General features: G+C 41.8%; 1 protein-coding gene across 1 annotated transcript in view; it reads right to left on the bottom strand.

Annotated features, from left to right (window-relative positions):
* Positions 1 to 1965: 1965 nt before the first annotated feature.
* The window catches only part of mgll (monoglyceride lipase), a 30617-nt gene continuing 12287 nt past the window's right edge, over positions 1966 to 20295 (bottom strand). Inside the window, exons 3-8 of the mRNA XM_070910780.1 lie at positions 17291 to 17397; positions 12930 to 13066; positions 6287 to 6397; positions 5659 to 5748; positions 3182 to 3397; positions 1966 to 2590 (exon numbers count right to left, since the gene is read on the bottom strand). Of these exons, the coding sequence (XP_070766881.1) occupies positions 2459 to 2590; positions 3182 to 3397; positions 5659 to 5748; positions 6287 to 6397; positions 12930 to 13066; positions 17291 to 17397 (793 nt within the window). The 3' untranslated portion in view covers positions 1966 to 2458. The remainder of the gene's footprint in view (positions 2591 to 3181; positions 3398 to 5658; positions 5749 to 6286; positions 6398 to 12929; positions 13067 to 17290; positions 17398 to 20295) is intronic.

The raw sequence follows: 20295 nt of genomic DNA, 5'->3' as shown, positions 1-20295 counted from the left end.
CAGAACAAAGAGCGCTGGTCACCACAGCAACTAAAAAAAAGGTGGTGAAACAGGGTGACACGGGGTGAGATAGGGAGAGTGAGAGAGGGCAAGAGTGAGGAAATAGAATGAGACGCGTTTCTGGCTTCATGCCTTCTCTTCCTCTCTTCCTTTCTAACTTTCTGTCAGTCTTGTTGTGATCACCCTGGTTACCACATATGTAAAATGGGATAAAAAAAAATTCTTCCGTGCTGCCGGCCTGCTGCCGTGGTTACACGTGAGTAACCGTGGATACTGCTCCCCTAAACTCTCTGCATGAGTCCCTTTGAACTCTGGGTGATAATGAAACAAACAACTGAAAAGCCAGAGTGACACGGTTGAGTATCTTGCCAAGGACTGCACACTTATTTTTCTATGTCTTTGTATCTCCTATAGGACATGCACTTGTATGACACTTGTATGTCTGAATTGCAACAAAAATCAAAATGTTTGATACCTTTCCATGTTTGATGTTGGGGGCAAATGAACACGTGCAACCTTAACCTCTTGACTCATGCTCCTGAATCTTTCTCGTGCTTGGTGAATAGGTGGGAAAAACTTCTAGCGTCTAGCGACATCTGCTAATTACAGTCTACCTGACAAGCTTATAATTAACAGCTACCAAAAATATAGGCTACCATGACATTATTGCTATCTGAAGCCAGGGTTGACTTCAAGTACTGAACACCGCTGCTAACACGTTGAGAATGTACTTTGAAAACATAGAAAGAAAAAGTGTTAGCTTAACCATGGCTTTAGCCACTTACTGTAGGTGGGATACAAAAACACATCACCTTAGTGTCCTCAATGGCAGCAACTGCCCTGCATGTATCTATTATTTAAACTGGATGATTTTAACATGAAAACATGTGGACTTTATACCAGACTGCTGTGTTTTTTTAGGTGCAGTCCACAAAAGTTGAATTCTCAGTAACATCACTCTCTGAAATGCAATTCCTCGTCGTCTGGAATCTATTCTACAGGACATCCTGCTTTCCCAAAAAATGATGACTATGGCATTGTTTCCGAGGGAGGGATTACCGCTGTGGCCGCCCATGCAAGAAATGCATACAGCCATATTACTTTAAGGAGGTTGGGTGAAAAGTGGTCGATGTGAAGAGAGGAGATCTACTCTTTTGTCCACAGTTACAGAGCGATGCGTTCTCTCTCGTTCTCCAGCTGGGTCGCTGCCTGCAGTCTGAGCTAAATGAAGAAAATATGGATCCAGAGAATGACTCTAATGGTGAAGTCAACTGTGACCCTGAAGGACAAAGGTAACACAGAGAACAGACCTTTTGACCTTTGCCCTCTCCCTCTAATCCCACCTGCAGAGAGAGCAGCTTCACCTGGTTAGTTTGCCTACTCTCTTAACTAGGCTCACTGAAAGAAGTTTAGCACTTTATATGGAAAGTTATTGTGTCCATTGGTCACTCAGACAATAAATGGAGGTGGTGGTGGTGGTCAGATCCATTCACTTAATTAGTAAAACAACAAGCCAAATGAATATAATTATTAGGACTGATATGACACTAGACCTCAGGCTGGGTTTAGATGGATTAGACCAATCTTATAATGTTGTGTAACAGTGCAAAGAAATAGGGGATGTAGGGGAAGTCGGGAAAGGAGAGGATTTGTTATAGATACACATGTGCTTAAAGTACAGTATAAATTTCCGAGTGACAGTGCAATCAAGGAGGAGGCAGAGGAGGTTTTGAAGAGAGTCACCAAATCTGAACCACAACTGGAAACTGCTTCTGAGCAAGCTCTTACAAAACTGTCTCACTGAACATGAGTATTGTATCTACTGATATTGTCAGTTACACATCTACTGACACCGTGAAGGCATTGAAGCAGCTACTGAGTATTCACCCTGCACTGAACCTACTGATCCTCACCTCTGACCTGTCTGTGAATGGTGGATGAGCAAAAAGGAAATGTCCCTGCGCAGATTAATAATGTATCACATTACTTTTTGTCTTTACTACCTCAAAGATCTGGCCCGTGTATAATCGAGGAAATGGAAACGTCATTATTGCACTTTGAACCCCAGCATACTGTAGCTTAAACTTTACTCACTTGGGCAGCACTTGAGTGAGGTCTAATGGAGGTGATGAAATAGTAACCAAATAAGCCCACTATCCAAAATACGCGAGACACATCCCTGATCATAAGTTATTGCAGGGAAACTGACCACTGCTGCTGAATATCTGCTAACAATAAGAAGTGGTTTCGTCCAATTTAAATCAGTGTAACTTGTACTGTATATGTCCAGAGGATAGTCAGTAAACTTTTCATATAGAGAAAATAATGTCAGTCTGTATGCCCAAATGTATCTCCCAGACCAGAGAAGTGTAGTAGTATTGTTATGCCTGACAGACTACAGGAAAGTGAGCAGGCCTCTTGGGATGCCTTGGAGCGCTGATCGAGTCGAAGCACGATTCTAGGAGCCCTTTGGCTGTGGCGACGTCGTGGCGGGGAGGCGCTCTGTGATCCAGCCGGTCACCTCCTTCAACACGGACTCGGCCACCTCTGGGAGGTCGTGGTGAAGGGCGTGGTAGCCTCCCTCGTAGACCTGAACAGGAACAATGAGAGAGAGTCGGGAAGTTGTTAAAAACAGGTTTATTTGAGCTACAAAAAAGGATTCTTTGTAATCTGAGCCATTTGGAAAACATCTAATGAAATGTGAGTGTCCGGCTTCTTTTGAACAGATTGCCGTCCAGGTTGTTAGGAGTCAAAGTTGAGACAAATTCATCACGCTTAGCTAAACCTCCAGGGAAATACTATAAAAGAAAATAAAGCTTTTCTGTGATCAACAGATTTCCTGATACTTTTTGTTCTGATCTGGAAAACCGCAGACATTCGGTACACCAACCACCTCTTTGACATGTGATAGAAACATGTGATAAATCCGTCCCTGAATCTCATGAACACCACCTGATTCTTTACAAATGTCTCACTTTCTGTGTCACTTTCTGTATCAGTCAGCCACACAGCTGTAGCAACCTCCCATACAGCCAATACAAGTGCCATTGTTAAAATGTCAGAAGGCAGAGGTGATTTCAGTTTCTTCAAATTATGATAAAAAAGAAAAAGAAAAAAGACTAAACTAAATAAAAAACAGACATCATTTACGTAAAATTGACTGTGAACAAACCCTCCGCACCTTGATTTTCTTGTCCGAGCTCGGAGCATTCTCGTGCATCATCCTGGAGCCTCTGATGTCGCAGAGCTTGTCAGCGTCGCCATGCAGGAGCAGGAAGGGCCAGCTGATGGACGGGATCTCCCTCTCGATACGCGCCGCTGCCCCCATCAGCTGCATGCCAAACGACACCCGCATGCCGCCATGGAAGTTCAGCTCATCAGCATCGTAAGCCTCCACCTGGCAGGAGAGAGGGAAAGGACTGAGTGGTGGGACAAAGCAGATGTTGCTCAAGTTTATAACATCTCCCTTTAATGCCGGGCTGATTCTGAACCTCTTAGGTTTTTCCTGCTCTTCTGTTTCTTTGAGTTCTTCATTTTGACCCTTTCAATCAACACAGTGTCCACCAACCTGTCAAAGATCTCCCACAGTACAATAAACAATAAACCTCTCTGTCTATCTCTTATTGTTTCTAAATGTAGCACTTGAAGCAGAACAGCATATTTGATAAAGTTGATGTACTTGCATGATTCTTGCAATTCTCTGGTTGTATCCACATGGTTGAATGCACTTATTATAAGGCACTTTGGTTGGAAATGTCAGCTAAATATATGTAAATAAATATATGTAATGTAACACAGAATCAACTCAACAGGGCAAAAATGTTCCCTTACAACTGTCAGAGAGCTTAATTTATCCTTTGATAATGACTGAAACTTGCAAACTTTTACTTCAAATTCTGCATTTTTTCCTCAGTTCTTTCTTAATGTAACCATAGCAACTACACGTATAACATATTTTGTTGGGAATTTAGAGAGTGGTAGTGTAAGGCCTGGATTTTTGTGTCTATATTTAACAAGCACAAGAGATGTTGTAGTTGAATCCAAATATGGAAGAAAGTCAAAAGAAGGAATGCTGCCATGGGAGAAAAGAGGGCCATGAAAATGAAAAGAGAGTTGAGAGTTGGCAAGTTGGAGTAAAGACGGTAAATTAATGGATGGGGCGAAAAATAAGAGTCAGAGAAAGGGAGGGACACACAAATATGAAGACACTTTACATTAGTTTAAGTCAGAGTTGAAAAGCAGAGGACGCATCCTGTTTCTCTGACATTAAACAGAAATTCTCTTAAGTCCCTGTGTATAACACACACACACACACAAACACACACATTTGTATTCAGCATATATATATGTATATATATATACATATATATATGCTAACAGATAACAGAAGCTTCTCTCAGGTCACATGCGCTGCTGCTTTGAATAATGAAGGACTGTAAGCTGAGCTGCGACACAACACGACCAGTTCAGCAGCTCAGAGGAGTCATGACACTCAGAAACGCACTTCAGAACTGAGATCATATCACAAAAAGGCAGTCGGAAGAAATTAGATATTACAAATCATCTTTAAGATTTTGTTTTGGGCCAATAGTTCTACACTTGATCTCACTGTGGCTACGGTAATATGTCATGGGGACCACGAGAACTGTGATTGGTCAACATGGGCTGCTTGTGTTTTAGAGATAATAGAGGGTGAAAATAACTAGGTGGTGGTTACATTATTAGATCTTTAATACTGTTGCATCAATGCATAAGCAGCATTTTACTGTAGCTGGTGGATCTAGTTTTAACTAGTTCATATACTGTCAGGTAGTGCAGCCCAGTGGTTCCCAACATAGGGCTCAGGCACTTTTTCCTTTCAACGATTCAGGTTTGAATCTATTGTGTCAAACTATTATTGTACATTGGACATGTGATGACACTACTTCAGAAATCAGAAATCAGAAATACTTTATTGATCCCCGGGGGGAAATTGTACAGTACTTCCCCCAACAGAAGCAGAAGCAGAAGCATCACGATGTGGGATCCTATTGTTACTACAGACTGAAAGGCCGGCTTTGGTGTGTCAATACTTAGAGACTGACACTAGTATGAAGTATGTGCACAGTTAACCTCAACAGTACAGAAACCACAGAACATGTCCACAGGCACGAGTACGTGCCAATAGAGGTGTGCAGACGTGCCTGCATGTGTGATTTGTTGTCTGTTCTGTAGTTCATCTTGAGGTTATACAAGAAATGTGGGTGCCTGAACACACACAATACACACACACATAAAAACTAAACTACACAATTTTGTTTGTTGAGACCTTGTGATCCCTTTGTCCCCTTGTCCTGTAAGTGACACAGTACATGCACCTGTTTTTATAATTACAAATAACACAATACAACCCACCCAAGGTATTACACACACACGCACACACACACAAGGCAAACCACTTACAGCATGGAAAGGATTCAAAGTATGTATTGTGGGGTGGACCGGACTGTCCAAACAGTCGGTGAATGACTTCCCACACGTACACATAAATCAAACATGCAAATTTCCCCCTTGAGACCCTAAAAATTCTATTTTCAGCAACGCCCACACCTGATATTTCAATCACAAATTACAATGCAGCTCTCCCACCCAAAGACGCAGCCAACATTTGTCTCTTACCTGCTTCTTGTCCCGCGAGACCCACTTGGACTCAATGGAGCCCAGCGTGAGGCTGGGCAGCATGTGGTTCAGGACCTTCGCCAGAAAAACCTGCAAACAGCAAAATAAAAAACACAAAACCCACTGAGCATTTCAGTTTATTTTCACACATCAACACCTCCCTGAGGAATGTTTCTATCCAAATATCTTGTTTTTTTTGCCATCTGCCTAGTGTTACAAAGAGATACAGTCATGAAATGTGTGCACTGTATAATTCACCTGTTAGCACCCAGTGTGTTTCCACTGTATGTTTATGTCAGTGCAAGATTTAAAAAACACATTTCCAATTGGAAAAACAAGTCTCCTCTCCTCCCATGCAGATTTTGACACTGTTTTCTTTCAGTGTTTGGCCTTGAAAATTGGACACACTTGTATCTGTGATTCAGTAAGAGACGGCTAATGCTGCGCAAGTGGCACTGATCGTCGAAACACACAAAATAAAAGGTGTCAGTATTGGCTGAGTGGAGTAAGACGACTGACTCCTGGGTTAACTGAGTAGTATAGTGTGACTCAGCTGGGAAGGAAAGAGGAGAGGAAACGAATGGAAAGCAGAGAATAAAAGTGAAGAGGACAGGCGATTATGTGGTACCTTGAACGGTGTGGCCGAGTCTGGGTTCATCTGGACCATCGGAGCAATCAGAACTACTCCAGCAAAATCACTGGGCCTCTCACAGGCCGTCAGGATGGAGATAGCACCACCCTGAGTGAGAAAAATCACAGAATATGTTTTTTTTAAAGAAGGTGTGAGGTTTTCTTTTTAAATGGTGCATGTTAAGTTGGACAATAGATAGAGTGTTTAAGGTAAAAGCAGGAGTTAAAAATGGAAGAAAGAACATGTTTAGGTAGGGGAGGATGATACCGGTAACTCCTCCGGCCTGTAACAGAAGACAAGGAGTGTCTTTTCTCCTCAGACAGGAGTGGGAAGGTCTCAGCAAAGTAGGTGAGAGGTTCTGATGCGAGGAGCAGTGGGAAAACTTCTCAGAGGTCAAGACGAACATAAAACAATCCGTCTTTTGTTTAGACGGGCGTGAATTTCCACCCAGCTCTTTTGTTGCTGTTGCTCTATACAGACTGGGGGAGAAATGCGAATGTGAACCCACGGCCCCTAGGGCACGGCGAGCACTGTGGAGCGGCAGCAAACAGTGGCGCAGGGCCACACCTTGGCACCCATGCTGACATTTGGGATTGTGATTTAAATCCTGTGATGTAGGGCCATGATAATTACCAGCTTTGTGGCGGCCAAGACTCAAATCAATTTGCCATGGTTCACTTTGTCGTGGTTTCTCCTCTTATATGCAACAAGTGCAACTGTCACACACACACACACACACACACACACACACACACGAGCACAGTGATGCTGCTTGGGTGAATCTGTCCCTCTCTCTCTCTCTCTCTCTCTCTCTCTCTCTCTGGAGACTAATTGGCTTCAACTTTGTTTATGTGAGCGTTCTTTGTCACTTGTGTGAATATTCATCAGGCTGGGGCCAATGACAGGCTCACTTCAAGAAAAGAGGCACTACAAGACAAAACATTTCCCATCAGAAAATCTCACACACACTGTTGCCTGCATGCATATGCCCACACAGAGTTAGAGGAGGAAGCCGGCCAGCCTCATGGCTTCTCATCTTCATGTCTCTCCTTTACACGCACACACATATTCAAAGACAAGCTTAAACTGAAATATCCACGTGTAAACACCATGACACACTTGATCAAATGGGGAAATTTCTCTTGGGTGATTTCAGCTGCCCAAACTGGCTGATCAGTTCAACACATTTGCTTTCCGGTTAAATGCAACAAAATGACAGAATGTAATTTGGTGAAAAGGCCCATTCTGGGTCATGCCCTTCCACACACACACACACACACACACACACACACACACACACACACACACACACACACACACAGGTTTTGTCTAGTGGGCTCCAATGATAGAGAGAGATAAGTGTGAATTAATACGAGAGGAGGAGAGAGAGAGAGAGAGAGAGAGAGAGAGAGAGAGAGAGAGAGAGAGAGGGAGAGAGAGAGAGAGAGAGAGAGAGGGAGGATCGGGACAGAGAAGCTCTTTAAGAAGTCGATTATAGGCCTCCTTACACTTTCTCTCTCTGAACTTTGGTTGAGAGGATGAATACTGGTATTGTATGCTGTCTGTCGCTGACAGTTGGCGGACATGAACTATTATAAATTGCCTGAGGAGCTAACATACTGATAAACAGGACAAAGTGGGAGAGTGAAGAGGTTACACACAAAGAAATGTCAACCAAAAAAGGGAAATACGGTTTAGCATGAGAAGAAACTGAATGAGTAGTACATACAGAGAGAGAGATGGAGGGTTGAAAAGCTGAACTAATACACCGAAGGCCCTAAACAGTGACAAACCATTATATAAAACTCTGGCACTGAAGAAGTAGGACAAATGAGCCACAGCCAGAAATACTGATGGAGAAGGAGAGAAATGAGGAAGAGTGAGAAGGCGCCAAAGCCGAAGGCATTTGTCAGCATTCCCATGAGCCAATACAACACCGGAAAAAACTCCAGTTCTTGAATTACTGCTAAACCAAACAAGACGCAGACATGTTATGTATGTGACACAGAAACTACACATTTGTAACTAATTTGTTTTGTCAGTTTTGATCAGTTCACATTTTATTCCCTCGTCCATGTTTTGGAAAACTGTGATTCTTCTTCGGGGAATGAATAAACACATTCTTCACATCAGCTTGCAGTGCTTTCAAAGTTATATGTTGTAATCATTCACTTATGTTTGGTAGAACATTATGGCAGAGGACATTTTCTTAACAAGACTAAAAATTTACAGTCATGCTAGCAGCTCTGTGAGGCTGTACTTAGGCACAGTGGTGCTTTGAGCCAAATGCTAACATCAGTATGCTAACATGCTGATGTTTAGCAGATACAGGCTGTGTCTGAGATCACTTCCTATTAACTATACTATGCTCTATATTTACTGTCTGCTAGTTTTTGATTTTCCTCAAACATTCCACAATGGAGCAAACAAATGAGTGTCACCAGCTTGTACACTACTTTCTGCTAACAATACATATATATATAATAATATGACAGTCAGGCAACACTACACCTGTCAGCGATGACGAAATAATTCAGAAGTGTCAGCAATCTCAATTTATAGACTAAACTATTGAATGTCTATAACGTAGGAAGGAGTGAATGAGTGAAGAAGTGAGTGATTTCAGACACAGCTACAATGTTTGCCATCTTAGTTTAGTGTGCTAGCATTTGCTTATTAGCACTAAATGCAAAGTACAGCTGAGGCTGATGGGAATGTTAGTAGGTTTGCAGGTATTCAGTCATAAATTCTGTTAGTATTGGACACATTAAACCAATGATGATGGTGCAAGAGGAAAAGTCAAAAGGTCATCACAGTCAATGTGGTGCACCCTTTGGGATCCATGAATGTCTTCAAGAAATGACATCTTTCTTTACTGAATCTACTCTGTGGCTGGGCTCCGCTAACTGCTCCACAGTCTCCTCAGGATGTTATCATTGGAGCAGCGTCTCCACGCACACTGTAGAATCCACAGGTGGTTTCCATTGTTTTGTAGTTTTTGCGTCATCCTGGCCCCATTAAACAGAGATTCGCACAAACGAGGAAGAGGAACAGGATAATAGAAACAGGATGAGGTCTCACAACACTGGGAAGCTGGGAAATGAGGCCTGTAAAAACACAGCGACCCAACATTTCATTTGGGTTGGGTTTCCCAAACTTTACTTGTCTCCAAGGAAAGGAGATAAAAAGGAAGGATGAAAGGAGGAGAAAGAAAGAAAACGAAAGGAAGAAGACAGACAGGTACGTGGAGGAAAGAGATGCCAGGAAATGAGAGCAGAAGATGGTCAGACAGGCTTACGTTACAGCACAGAATGAACATCTGATGAAACGACACAGATGGAGCGATGGACAGAAAGAACAGAGAGAGAAAAGAGGGAAGGATGGGGGGAGAAGGAAGAAAGGAAGGAGGTGCTGCTGTGACTTCGGTCAGCGCTGCCTTAATATTTACAGACTCAAATGTCTAAACAGGTGCTCATCCTCCATCTGGGATCCCACAGTTTCATTTACACAAAACTATTTGCGTCTGTGCTCCTACAAACTCGGATTGTTTTGAACGCAGCCTCGGCCTTTATATAAATACAGTACTGCTGCGTTTATAAAGCGCGAGCCATAAAAGGTTTGAAAAAACAGACTCATGAATTAAATGGAGTGTTGTTTAAAGCATCTAAAAGCCAAACTGATGCCGTTGAATATGACCTTGTTTACAAGAAGAAGCTGAACGGAGGTTTGATGTCAAACACACAGCCTAAAGGCTCCATAGCAGAAATAATATTTGGATAGTAAAACACAATATTGAACATAGCTTTGGAGTGTCTGACATATGCAAACATATGCAGTGTCTTTTAACAAATCATTTAACAATGTGCTAAATCCATTAAGCACCCATGGGTTTCTCACTTTCTAAGATGCCAATTCTGCAGATACAAAGTCGTTGATGAAACCTAATGGGTTTCTCACTTTATAAGCCATCGGGCCTGTGTTAGTAGTTCAGTTAGCTTGAGTAATTAATTCAATTAATGCTAAAGATGTTAAGTCATTCATTAAGTGTTCTACTACAATATACCGTCATGTCTGCAGGTGTAAATGTTGAGTCAGCCCCCCCCCCCCTTTCTTTGAGCTTGGCTTGTAAAAGCGTTTCTGACAAAGATGCCATTTCATGTAGAAATATTTTGGAGATTGATAGAATGGGCACACATTCTTCCTGTGTTGTGGGGATTTGAGAAAAAGGAATATCCTAAATCTTTGTGCAAGCTGGCAAGAGATGGATCCTGTTCCAGATGCTCTGAAGCTCTTTTCCAAACAGGTAAGTGATGGAACAGCCCATAGAGGGGGTCTTCCTGATAAATAAAAAAAAGCAAGCTATAAAGACAAAACTAGTGTTGTGCTGAGGGAGTACGTACACCCGGAAAAGGCATTTCTCCCCCAGTTATTACTGAGATAAAGCATTAATAAATGATTTGTTAACTTTAATGAAGACATAAGTTACAACATATGAAGCTTGCATAACTTGTGCCTCAACAGACCGGGTTACTAACTAACAACGGATGCCTTGGAGTTAAATGCTCAGTGTCTCGAACATATAAAGGAGTCAGTCTGCGAAAGTGTGCTTAAGTACTTTTGCTGCCAACTTTTCCTTAACAAGCGCACATTTTCCCACAAAGCTTGTTATATCTGCTGCAAAACCCTTTTTTTCTGTTGAATCCAACATGCCCACTGAATCACTGCTGTGCTGCGAGATAACAAGGCTACAGGCTTCTCATGGCAGAGCAGTCGGTAATGAATTTGCATTTATCCTCTGTGTTCCCTGCTTGAAAGGAGTCTTCCAGCTGTGAACTAAAATACTAAAAACGGTGTGTTCGGCCTGAAATGTTTCTGACTGATGCAGGTGGTGCTGACTGCTTTCTGTTCAAAGAGCCTCTTGTTTCATGTTTTGTGACAGTGACGTTAGCTTCTTCCTCACACAACACAAGATACTGCAAACATGCAAACATTTGTTTGTTCTGTATGAATAAAGAATCCGAGCAGCTTGTTCATCCAACAGAAACAAGTTCACATCGACTCGATCTACAAAACACTGACAGTAATCATTTATTATATAACTCATCACTGCTGTTTGTGTTCTGTTAGCTGTACTTGGAGTTAGTGGGTCACAGAGCACAACAGTGAGAGGCTGTGTGATGTTGAATGCAGCTCTGTGAAAAACTGAATAAACTGATCAGTTAAAAATAGTTCCCTGGCCGGCCTTGATGCTTTTTGTGTCCAGGCGTTATGTAATTTTTCTCATTGACAATTCTGGTTTGACAGTGTGTCTGTAGATTTCATGAAGCCACATTTAAGACTCTTCAAAGACTTTCTGATGCTGCATCCATTAGATTTAAGACCACGTTTTTAATGAACTGAGCTGATAAAAGCTCAAAAACTGAATATCTTTGGGGTTTGGACTGTTGGACAGACAAAACAAATCATTTGAAGATGATACTCTGGGCTGTGGGAACATTTTCAAAGCAAAAGTTCTATGTTTTGGGAACTACTACTGCTTTTTAGCGGATAATTTGATGAGAAGATTGATTCCACTCATGTCCGTACATTAAAAATACCACTACAACCAGCAACCTGTTAGCTTGGCTTAGCCCAAAGCTAGCCTAGTGCTGTACAAATGAAACAAAATCTGCCAACCAGCACATAGTTTTATATTTAACAGATATATATATGACAGTGGTATTGATCTCCTTATGTAACTGCTCAAATGAAGAAAACTTTACATAGAAAACATTAGGAGACCTACTGCTGTATTTACCAAATGAATGTGCTAATTTAATACTTGATACGTAAATACTCATACTACATTTTCAGAGAAACTTAGGCTAAAGGTGAATAATAACACACAGTCCACTGCCACAGAAGGGTAGCACAACATCACATTACATAGATTCCTGGACTGGCTGGGGAAAGTAACACAAATACAGCAACATGGACCTCGAGCAGGTCACTGAACCTATAACTGCTCTGTTGGAGGTTTTCAGCAACCAGCAGCTGCAGGCACAATATGTCACTGTGTGAAAGGTAAGCAGGAGACAACTTAGCTAACCTTTCCTGAACTGAGAGGTGGAATAACGTATCTGGTGCTAGGACCAAGACAAACCAAATAAAATGTCATGAAAAGCAGGGCAGTATTTTACCGCATTATACAGTTCCTTTTGAAAGTGCCTGTAATATCAAAACGCCCTGACTCTATTGTTATTCTTGTTATTATTGCTATTTAATCCAGATTTCATTCAGCTCTGAGCAGAACACCATGCACTCTGGTTTTTCATGGCTGAATATTTTGGGACATAAAACCACTTTGTACTGAAAGAAGAGCGTGTTCCATTCTTTCATTTGAATGTCACAGTATCGCAGAAAACCTCTCAACACTGAGCGTGGTATTTTTCATTCCTGTGCTTGAACAGGGCTTGCCCTTCCATTTCATGCGGCTGTCTCTCTCTCTCTGTGTCAAGCACACTGTACCAGGAGCTATGAAATAATAGTAGTAATAATAGTAAGACAGGCAAACAACCCTCGTCTATCAAACAAAACCCAAAGACTGACCCAAAAATCCCAGTTTAATTAGCAATTAACTGCAAAATACAGGGTGTCCTACCATGGAGTGACCCACGATGAAGACAGGCAAGTCGGGGTGGCGGGACTTCATCAGGTCTATGTGCTGCAGGGAGTCTCTGATGTAAACCTGGAAGTCTTTGATGTTCATCCTGTCTCCTTCACTCTGACCATGGCCAACTGTGGAGGGAAAGAGTGGGGAAGAAAAGACCGGTGTGAGGAAACTGGCACTGATACAAGATATTTGCATCATTTGTAACTGTATGATTTTAAAGACATTTTTAATACCTTCAAAGGAAAGATAACACACGCAAAAATATGACTGAATGAAAAGGACGATAAACTGTTTATTGCTGAAAGACATGATGCAGATTAAAAGGGGAAATAACGGATCATAAAGAGAAAAATCTCTCTTTAACAAACAACGGTTCGATTTATCTATGAGACCTACAGATCCACTATTGTTAACAAAATCTGCAAATACATGAATAAAATCTAAAACTTGGGAGTCTGGACCATGAGTTCTTGAGTTCATTCTGTTCATCTGTCTGTCCACTTTAGTATAAAACTGTAGTGATGTTGTGATGCAGTATCAGATCTGTCCAATCATCTGCAGCGTTCGATCCAATAAAGGGGTGTGTTGGTCCAGTAAATGACCTCTGAAAAGATTCATGTCTCCTCACTAATGTCTCCTCCCTCCTCACTCCTCAGAACAGCCTTCATGATGGCAGACTAGAACGATTTCAGGGTCAAGTAAGGATCAAAGAGTGAGGAACAATCAAGGGAGGGAGAGGATGAGAGAAAGACAAGAAGAAGACAGAGGAGACAAAAATGTGACTGACAGATGGAGAGTAGGAAAAATATATGAATATGTATGAGTGTGTGCATTCATATATTGTGTGTGTGTGTGTGTGTGTGTGTTCTCCTCAAGCTTTCTGCAGCAGTGGCTGAGAGGTGAGGCGGGTTGCCATGGTAACCATTGAACCAATAACACCACCGAGCTCCTAAACATTCGCAACATGTGCAGCTCACACCATCTCTCGCTCTGTTATCTGAAGATGTGCGTATTTATAAATACTGTGTGTGTGTGTGTGTGTGTTTTTGCACTGTGTATATGAGGATGTCTTCACGCTATATGTTGTTCTCCTCGTCAATACTGAAGCGATCATCACAGCGTGGAAATCAATGTCCAATAACGCCGGCAGTGAGCGATGGAGCGCTGCAAACTTCAGATCAATGCACACTATGTCCCCTCCCACGTCAGATCAATGACCACACAAAATCCACAGCTTTTGTTATTACACTCGACCACGCACACACACGCACGCACACAGTCAGATATTCACACACGAGCACACTCAGCCATTCAGACAACTGACACACAAAGGCCTATAAACACTGCAGACCACAGATCCACTGCTGTACGACTGGAAGAGCTTTTTCAGATTGTCTTGGTACTGGAGTTAATTGCATTTCAGAGTTGACTGTAATATAAAGCGCCAGCTGTTAATGTGACAAAAAAAAAGAAGACCAGTCAATGTTGTCATTTTGAAAAACTGCATATGAATGCTAAATAGTGGGAGTCAAAGTGTTAGTGAAATAAGCAGCTAATCCTCGCATTGGAGCAGCCGAAACCACCGAATGTTTGGCATCTTTGCCTGATAAATTACTTAAATCGATTATAAAATTGTTGATTCATTTAATGTAGATTTACTAACTGATTAATCGACTAATTGTTTCTGCACTAAACATAATCTTACATAGATACACTTCTGAGTTGTGGCGGCCATAAGATTGTGTGTAAAGGAGTGTGAGACCTGTTTATATAGGACGTGTGTTCCATGATGTGTTATGTACTTGGTGTATATAGTGGTACAGATGATTGCTATTTCATGGTGTGTGCAATGTTATCTCTTTTTTTAGTGTTTATTATGAAAATAAACCCAAATAAATATTTTTCCGGATCATGAGCTCTTGGGGAGGCTACTCCAGTCATTATTTTCCTATAATGTAATGGGAAGACAAACATGATTTGAGCATCACCAAACCACATTAGGCTGCTCCTGCCTGCTGCTCTGTTATCTGTGCTTCCCACAAACAATCCATCATGAATATTTCACCACTGCCTGATAATAAAATGTCAGCGCTGGTGCACACGTTGAGCGATATGCGTACATTTCTGTATCCAAAAGGCAAAATGATTTATGCGTGTCAGCTGTAAGTTTTGTATTTATGCTGTTAACCAGCCACTGTGCCAAATTTGGAGGTTGTTCTCTGGTAAATAAGTGCAGTGTGTGCCAGACGGAAGAAACCTCCGGTCTGTGCCGGCACTGTGAATGAAAAAGACCTAAAAGTGATATAATTAGAAAGAGATTCATGGGAGACAGAAGAAAGTGTGACAGGAAGAATAAGTGAACGATCTCAACTGCTGAACTCTATCAGGAGCTGCAAGGCGGTTGTGCTTGTGTGTGTGTGTGTGTGTGTGTGTGTGTGTGTGTGTGTGTGATGAGAGATGAAAACCACCGTCCACAGGGACTTGTTCCAGTTCAGTGTGACATTTTACAGCGAGTCACTGAGCAAACTGCTGCTGTGTGAGCCGCCTCAGTCATCCTCATCATTCACTCTCTTGTTTTATTATCTCTGCCAGCTCTTTATTGAGATCTCTACCTCTGTAAATATTTCCACACTACAGCTGAGAGTTTATTTTTATGTCTTCTCATCCTCTGTTTCTACCTCCTTGTTTGTCTGTAGAAGAGTTTACTGAACACACATGCTGCTCATTTACAGCGAGGGCGAGGCTGCACAGTCACGAGTTCACACATTCCTGCTGTATCTAAGACCTGCCCAGTACAACCACACAGTACAGCCCCTGAGCTGAGCTGGGGAGAAAACTGCCTTGCCCAAGAGCACTTCGGTGCAGAAATGAGACAAACATTACCTAACTACTATTTATTATCAAGCTAACACACTATCTAATCCTCATATTTGAGCTTGATGTTGCAAATGGTGAAACATGAGCCAGATTTTTTAATTATATTATTTGAAAAACATTCCTTGTGCAACCTGACAAACTGAAAAAGTAACTTTCTTCACATAAAAAATTGTGACTAAGGGTCTACAGCCATGCTAGCGGCTCTGTGAGGCAAAGAAATGCTTTGAGCTAAATGATAATATCACATTAAATGCCAACATGCTAACTTGCTAACTTGCTGACAATGACCAAATTAACATGCTGATGCTTAGCAGGTGGGCTTCAATGTTTACCATCTTAGGTTAACATGTTAGCATGTCAACATGTGCTAATTAGCACTAAACACAGAGTACAGCTGAGGCCGATGGGAAGGTCATTCGTTTTGCAGGTTTTTGGTCATATACCAAAGTGGTAGACTGACCAACCGACCTCCATAGAGCAATGCTGCTAGTGTGGCTGAAACCTTTTTGTACAGGTAATAAATATATAAATAACAGTGATGGCGTGTCCTTTAATGCACCACTAAGAACAGTGTTCTTAACAGTCCCTGCCTGCAACTGCATTACCACAGAACGATACCACGGAGCGACATGCGTAAAAGAAAATAAAGGGGATTTACCTTCGTTGTAATCATTTGCATATAAAACTGTACTGCAATCAGTGGATGCACATACGGTAGAAATGAAGAACAGTAGTGTAAAGTGTATGATTAACATTAACTACCAAGCTGCCCATCAACAGCTGCAAAACAACGAGTGTTGATATCTGATTATAATCCCTTTGTTGTGTTTGGTATTTAAACTAACTGTTTAGTAACTTTCTGCCTCGTAAGCTTTTATCCAGTTTTTTCTTGATGCATTAAGGACTTAAGGGGTGTTTCTCCTTGTCTTAAGAGATCTTGGGCTGAGCCTTCAGAGCCCATTGACACACTGTATGATACTGCAGCTTACAAATAAACTCGACTTGATGTGACCTTGAATAAGATGCTAAACCTTTACCTGCTCATGGTCATTCACTCTGGCAAAGAGAATCAGCTAACATCCCCAACCACAGTTAACTGTGACTGGTCTGTCTGGTTCGAGCAGTGCTGAGAAACCAGCACAACCGAGTTTCACTGAAACCTGAACAGAGCCGGACGTTTCATTCACAAACCAACACTCTTTGTCCTTGCAGTGCATTAAAAGAACGCCACCTACACACTTACACACACACACATGCACTGTGACAACAGAGCAATGTACCACTGAGCCTAATTAACAGGCCTTGTTCACTCAACAATTAACATGGGCTGTTATCAGACAGAGAGGGGGAGGGTGGGTTTTCTTTGAAGCTATGCACAAGCTATTCTGTGTTAGAACTACTGATCAACCATGAGTGTAGGTATAATCGTATGCATGCATTAAGGTAATTTAATGTGCGTGTCTGTGACTCACCGTGGTCGTGTGCAAATACCAGCAGGGACAGTTCCTTCAGTCTCTGTGCAACCTCATCGTACGGCCCACAATGCTCCCCGGCCCCGTGGGCGATAAACACCAGAGCCCTGAGAGGAGGACAGGAAAAAGTTCATTGAAGTGTTCACAAATTTATTTTTTATCTCTCACACACAGAGTCAAACAAACAGCAAATGTTTGCATTTTTCATCCGTCCTTGATTTATCAAACTGTTCCGGTTGAGGTAAGTCTCGGAGATTTCTCTCCCTCAGTACAGAACTTTATTGAGAGAGATTCGAAGGGGAGGAGGGCTGTGAGATGGAGGAACTGATGGGGTGGAGACGAGCTTAAAGCAGAAATGTACGAGGAAGGAAAAAACAGTCTGACAGTCTGATGCAATCATGATCTGAAAAATGCGTGTGTGAGCGACAGATTAAGGGGCAGGATGACAAAAAAAAAAAGATGAGAATGTTTTCAGAGATAGCAGCTATCATCCATCTGTCCGTCTAACTGCCTCAACACATCCCTGCCTGCCCGACTCAAAACAGACACTGAGGGATTCCAGTAAAACACGATGTGACCCATTAAAACACAGAAAGCAGCTTTGACATTCCTGCTCGCTTGTGATGGAACAGTCGTGTTGCTGACCTAAAACTATGGTTTGGTTTCTGACAGTAATGGAGAATGTGTTCAAATATTTCTTTAGAGACACACGTTCAGTGCCTCAGTTTCCATTCAAGTGCTTTTTTAAAAAGTGATTTATGATGTATTCACTCAATAAGGCTGCAAGGACTTCAAAAATTCTGAAGTTGGTTTGAGGCAGAAACATTTTGTTGACATAGAAATTTTACTCTTATATACTAATCAACCAATTTTTGCTTGTGCCAGCCTTGCTCATGGAGACATACCTGTTTGTATTTTGCAGATGTTGGCAGATGTTTCAATTAACAGCCACTGTACGATCTCCTCTGAGGCAAACTTGTGTCAGAGCGAAGCAAAGCTGGCTTTCAAAGAGTTTTCTGAGGATTTTATGCAGTATTGTGAAAAAGACGTGGAAAATTAAAGTGGCTATCGGTATTTCTTTTAGTAATAAATAATAAAATGTATCAAATGACAAAGTGAGAACTATATGACAAAGTGAAAGGGGTTGTTTGTAGTGATGAAACTACAGAGAATTACCACCCGAATCTGCAGCTGCCCTCTTGCCCCTTTACTGAGAGTCACAGTGAGTTTCAGCTCATTGTCCGACCAGTGACTTTACTGGTTCACTGCTATCATAGCGTTGTTTTCAGCCTCAGCAGGCAGCTGTTTTCAATGTAAAAGCTCTAAAAACGTACTGTCCACAAAGTTAACAACTAGCTGGTGAACATAGTGGAGCATTTAGCTGCTAAAAAGCCAGATATTTCCCTCAGGAGTAGTAGACCAAAGTAGAGACCAAAAACAGAGCTAACAGTGAGTGAATATTGAACTTATATTCGCCAGTTGGAAAGAAACACGACTCCACATGAATGACAATGTTACTCTGTAATTGCTAGATGTGTAAATAAGCAATTATTTGCTAACAGGTTTGTCACATCAGCTTAAAAGGTGATGATACGTCAGTGTTGAGGTCACAACCTGTTTCCACTGCCCTCAAGCGGCAGCTACAGCAGATTTAACATCACATCATATTTTGAAAGTTAAATATCGTGTCCATTGCAGGTCAGTCAATATAAGATATGGTTACATGACTATTTGTGATGTTTTCATTACATTTTCAATTAATCATGACATCCCTGTGTTGTCATGGCAGCCCTAGCAGCTCGCAAGTTGGACAATTAGATCTTTGTGTACTTTTACTTTGAGGTACCTCAACCGTCTCATTACACACTATGCAATTAGTGATTTATCAAACATGCCTCAAGACTAAAACCAACAGTGAGTGTTAAAAACATGCTCTTTTCACAAACTTTTGTCATTATGCAACAGGATAGTCCCTTGTTAATTTCACCTATTAAATCCACTACAGTCAGGGTAGAGGGACGATGACAGAGAGAAGAGAGGTTATGAAGGTGTCCCGTAAAGTATATTCTTCAAAATGTCGGTGTAACTTCATGTTTGCGCAGAAAGAGATACCTTTTGCTAACTAACGCATCGACTTTAAGACAAGGTTCTTTAAGGTTTTACTTCTTCTGTCGGTGCATATTAAGCAGCGGAGCAGCAGTGAAACGCTCCAGTGTTCGTCCTCTAAGCCGCAGCAATGCTGAGAAGCCTGTGAGAGCTTCAATCAGCAGCAGCGGCGGCAGACAATTAGCCCAAATGTATTCAGCGACAGAGGAAAAGGGAATGGAGTGAAACAGGGAGAAAGTGGGTGAGAGAGTGAGGCTGGGTATGAAAGAGTAGAAAAAGAGGAGCTGTTCATCAGGCTCCATGAGCAAATCGCTGCTCTTTCCCTCCTTTTAGAAAGCTAGCGCCTCAGGCTAAGACTTCCTCTGCACTTGTTGGCTCAGAACGAGTGTGTGTATACATGCATGTGTGTGTGAATGACTGCCTTTGTATAGGCACAATGTTCTGTAACACACATGCCGAGAATTAATGGGGCTAATCTGGGTTCATTGTGAAGACGAGTGTACAGTGAACAACACACCGAAACCCAGAGTTGTGATGTGACATTTGTAATTTGCTGTCTTGTCTTTCTTTCTCTAAGATTCTCTCCATCCATCATTCTGCACCTTTGCTTCCTCTTGTCAATTTCAGTTTTACGCACGTCTGAGTTGCCAGAAAGAGGAAATAAAAAATAAATCAAATAAAGGCAATACGTCTGGTGACAGCTAACAGTAGGAGATATAAAGTCTGCATTTTTTTTTTAAGTTTGAAGGATTTAATTACCCAGAAACTGAACCTTAACAGATGTATGCATTCATTCAGCCACAGGCATCCGCAGACAAGTGACAAGTGGCCGTGCAAAGCCAGCCCACATTTCCACTGCTAAAAGTGGTCTGCTGAGGCTCAAGAGCCATTTGCTTGGA

The sequence above is a fragment of the Enoplosus armatus genome, chromosome 8, assembly GCF_043641665.1.
Source record: "Enoplosus armatus isolate fEnoArm2 chromosome 8, fEnoArm2.hap1, whole genome shotgun sequence".
NCBI lineage: Eukaryota > Metazoa > Chordata > Actinopteri > Centrarchiformes > Enoplosidae > Enoplosus > Enoplosus armatus.
Note: the sequence above shows the minus strand (reverse complement) of the source record. Positions and strands in the feature narration are given on the sequence as shown.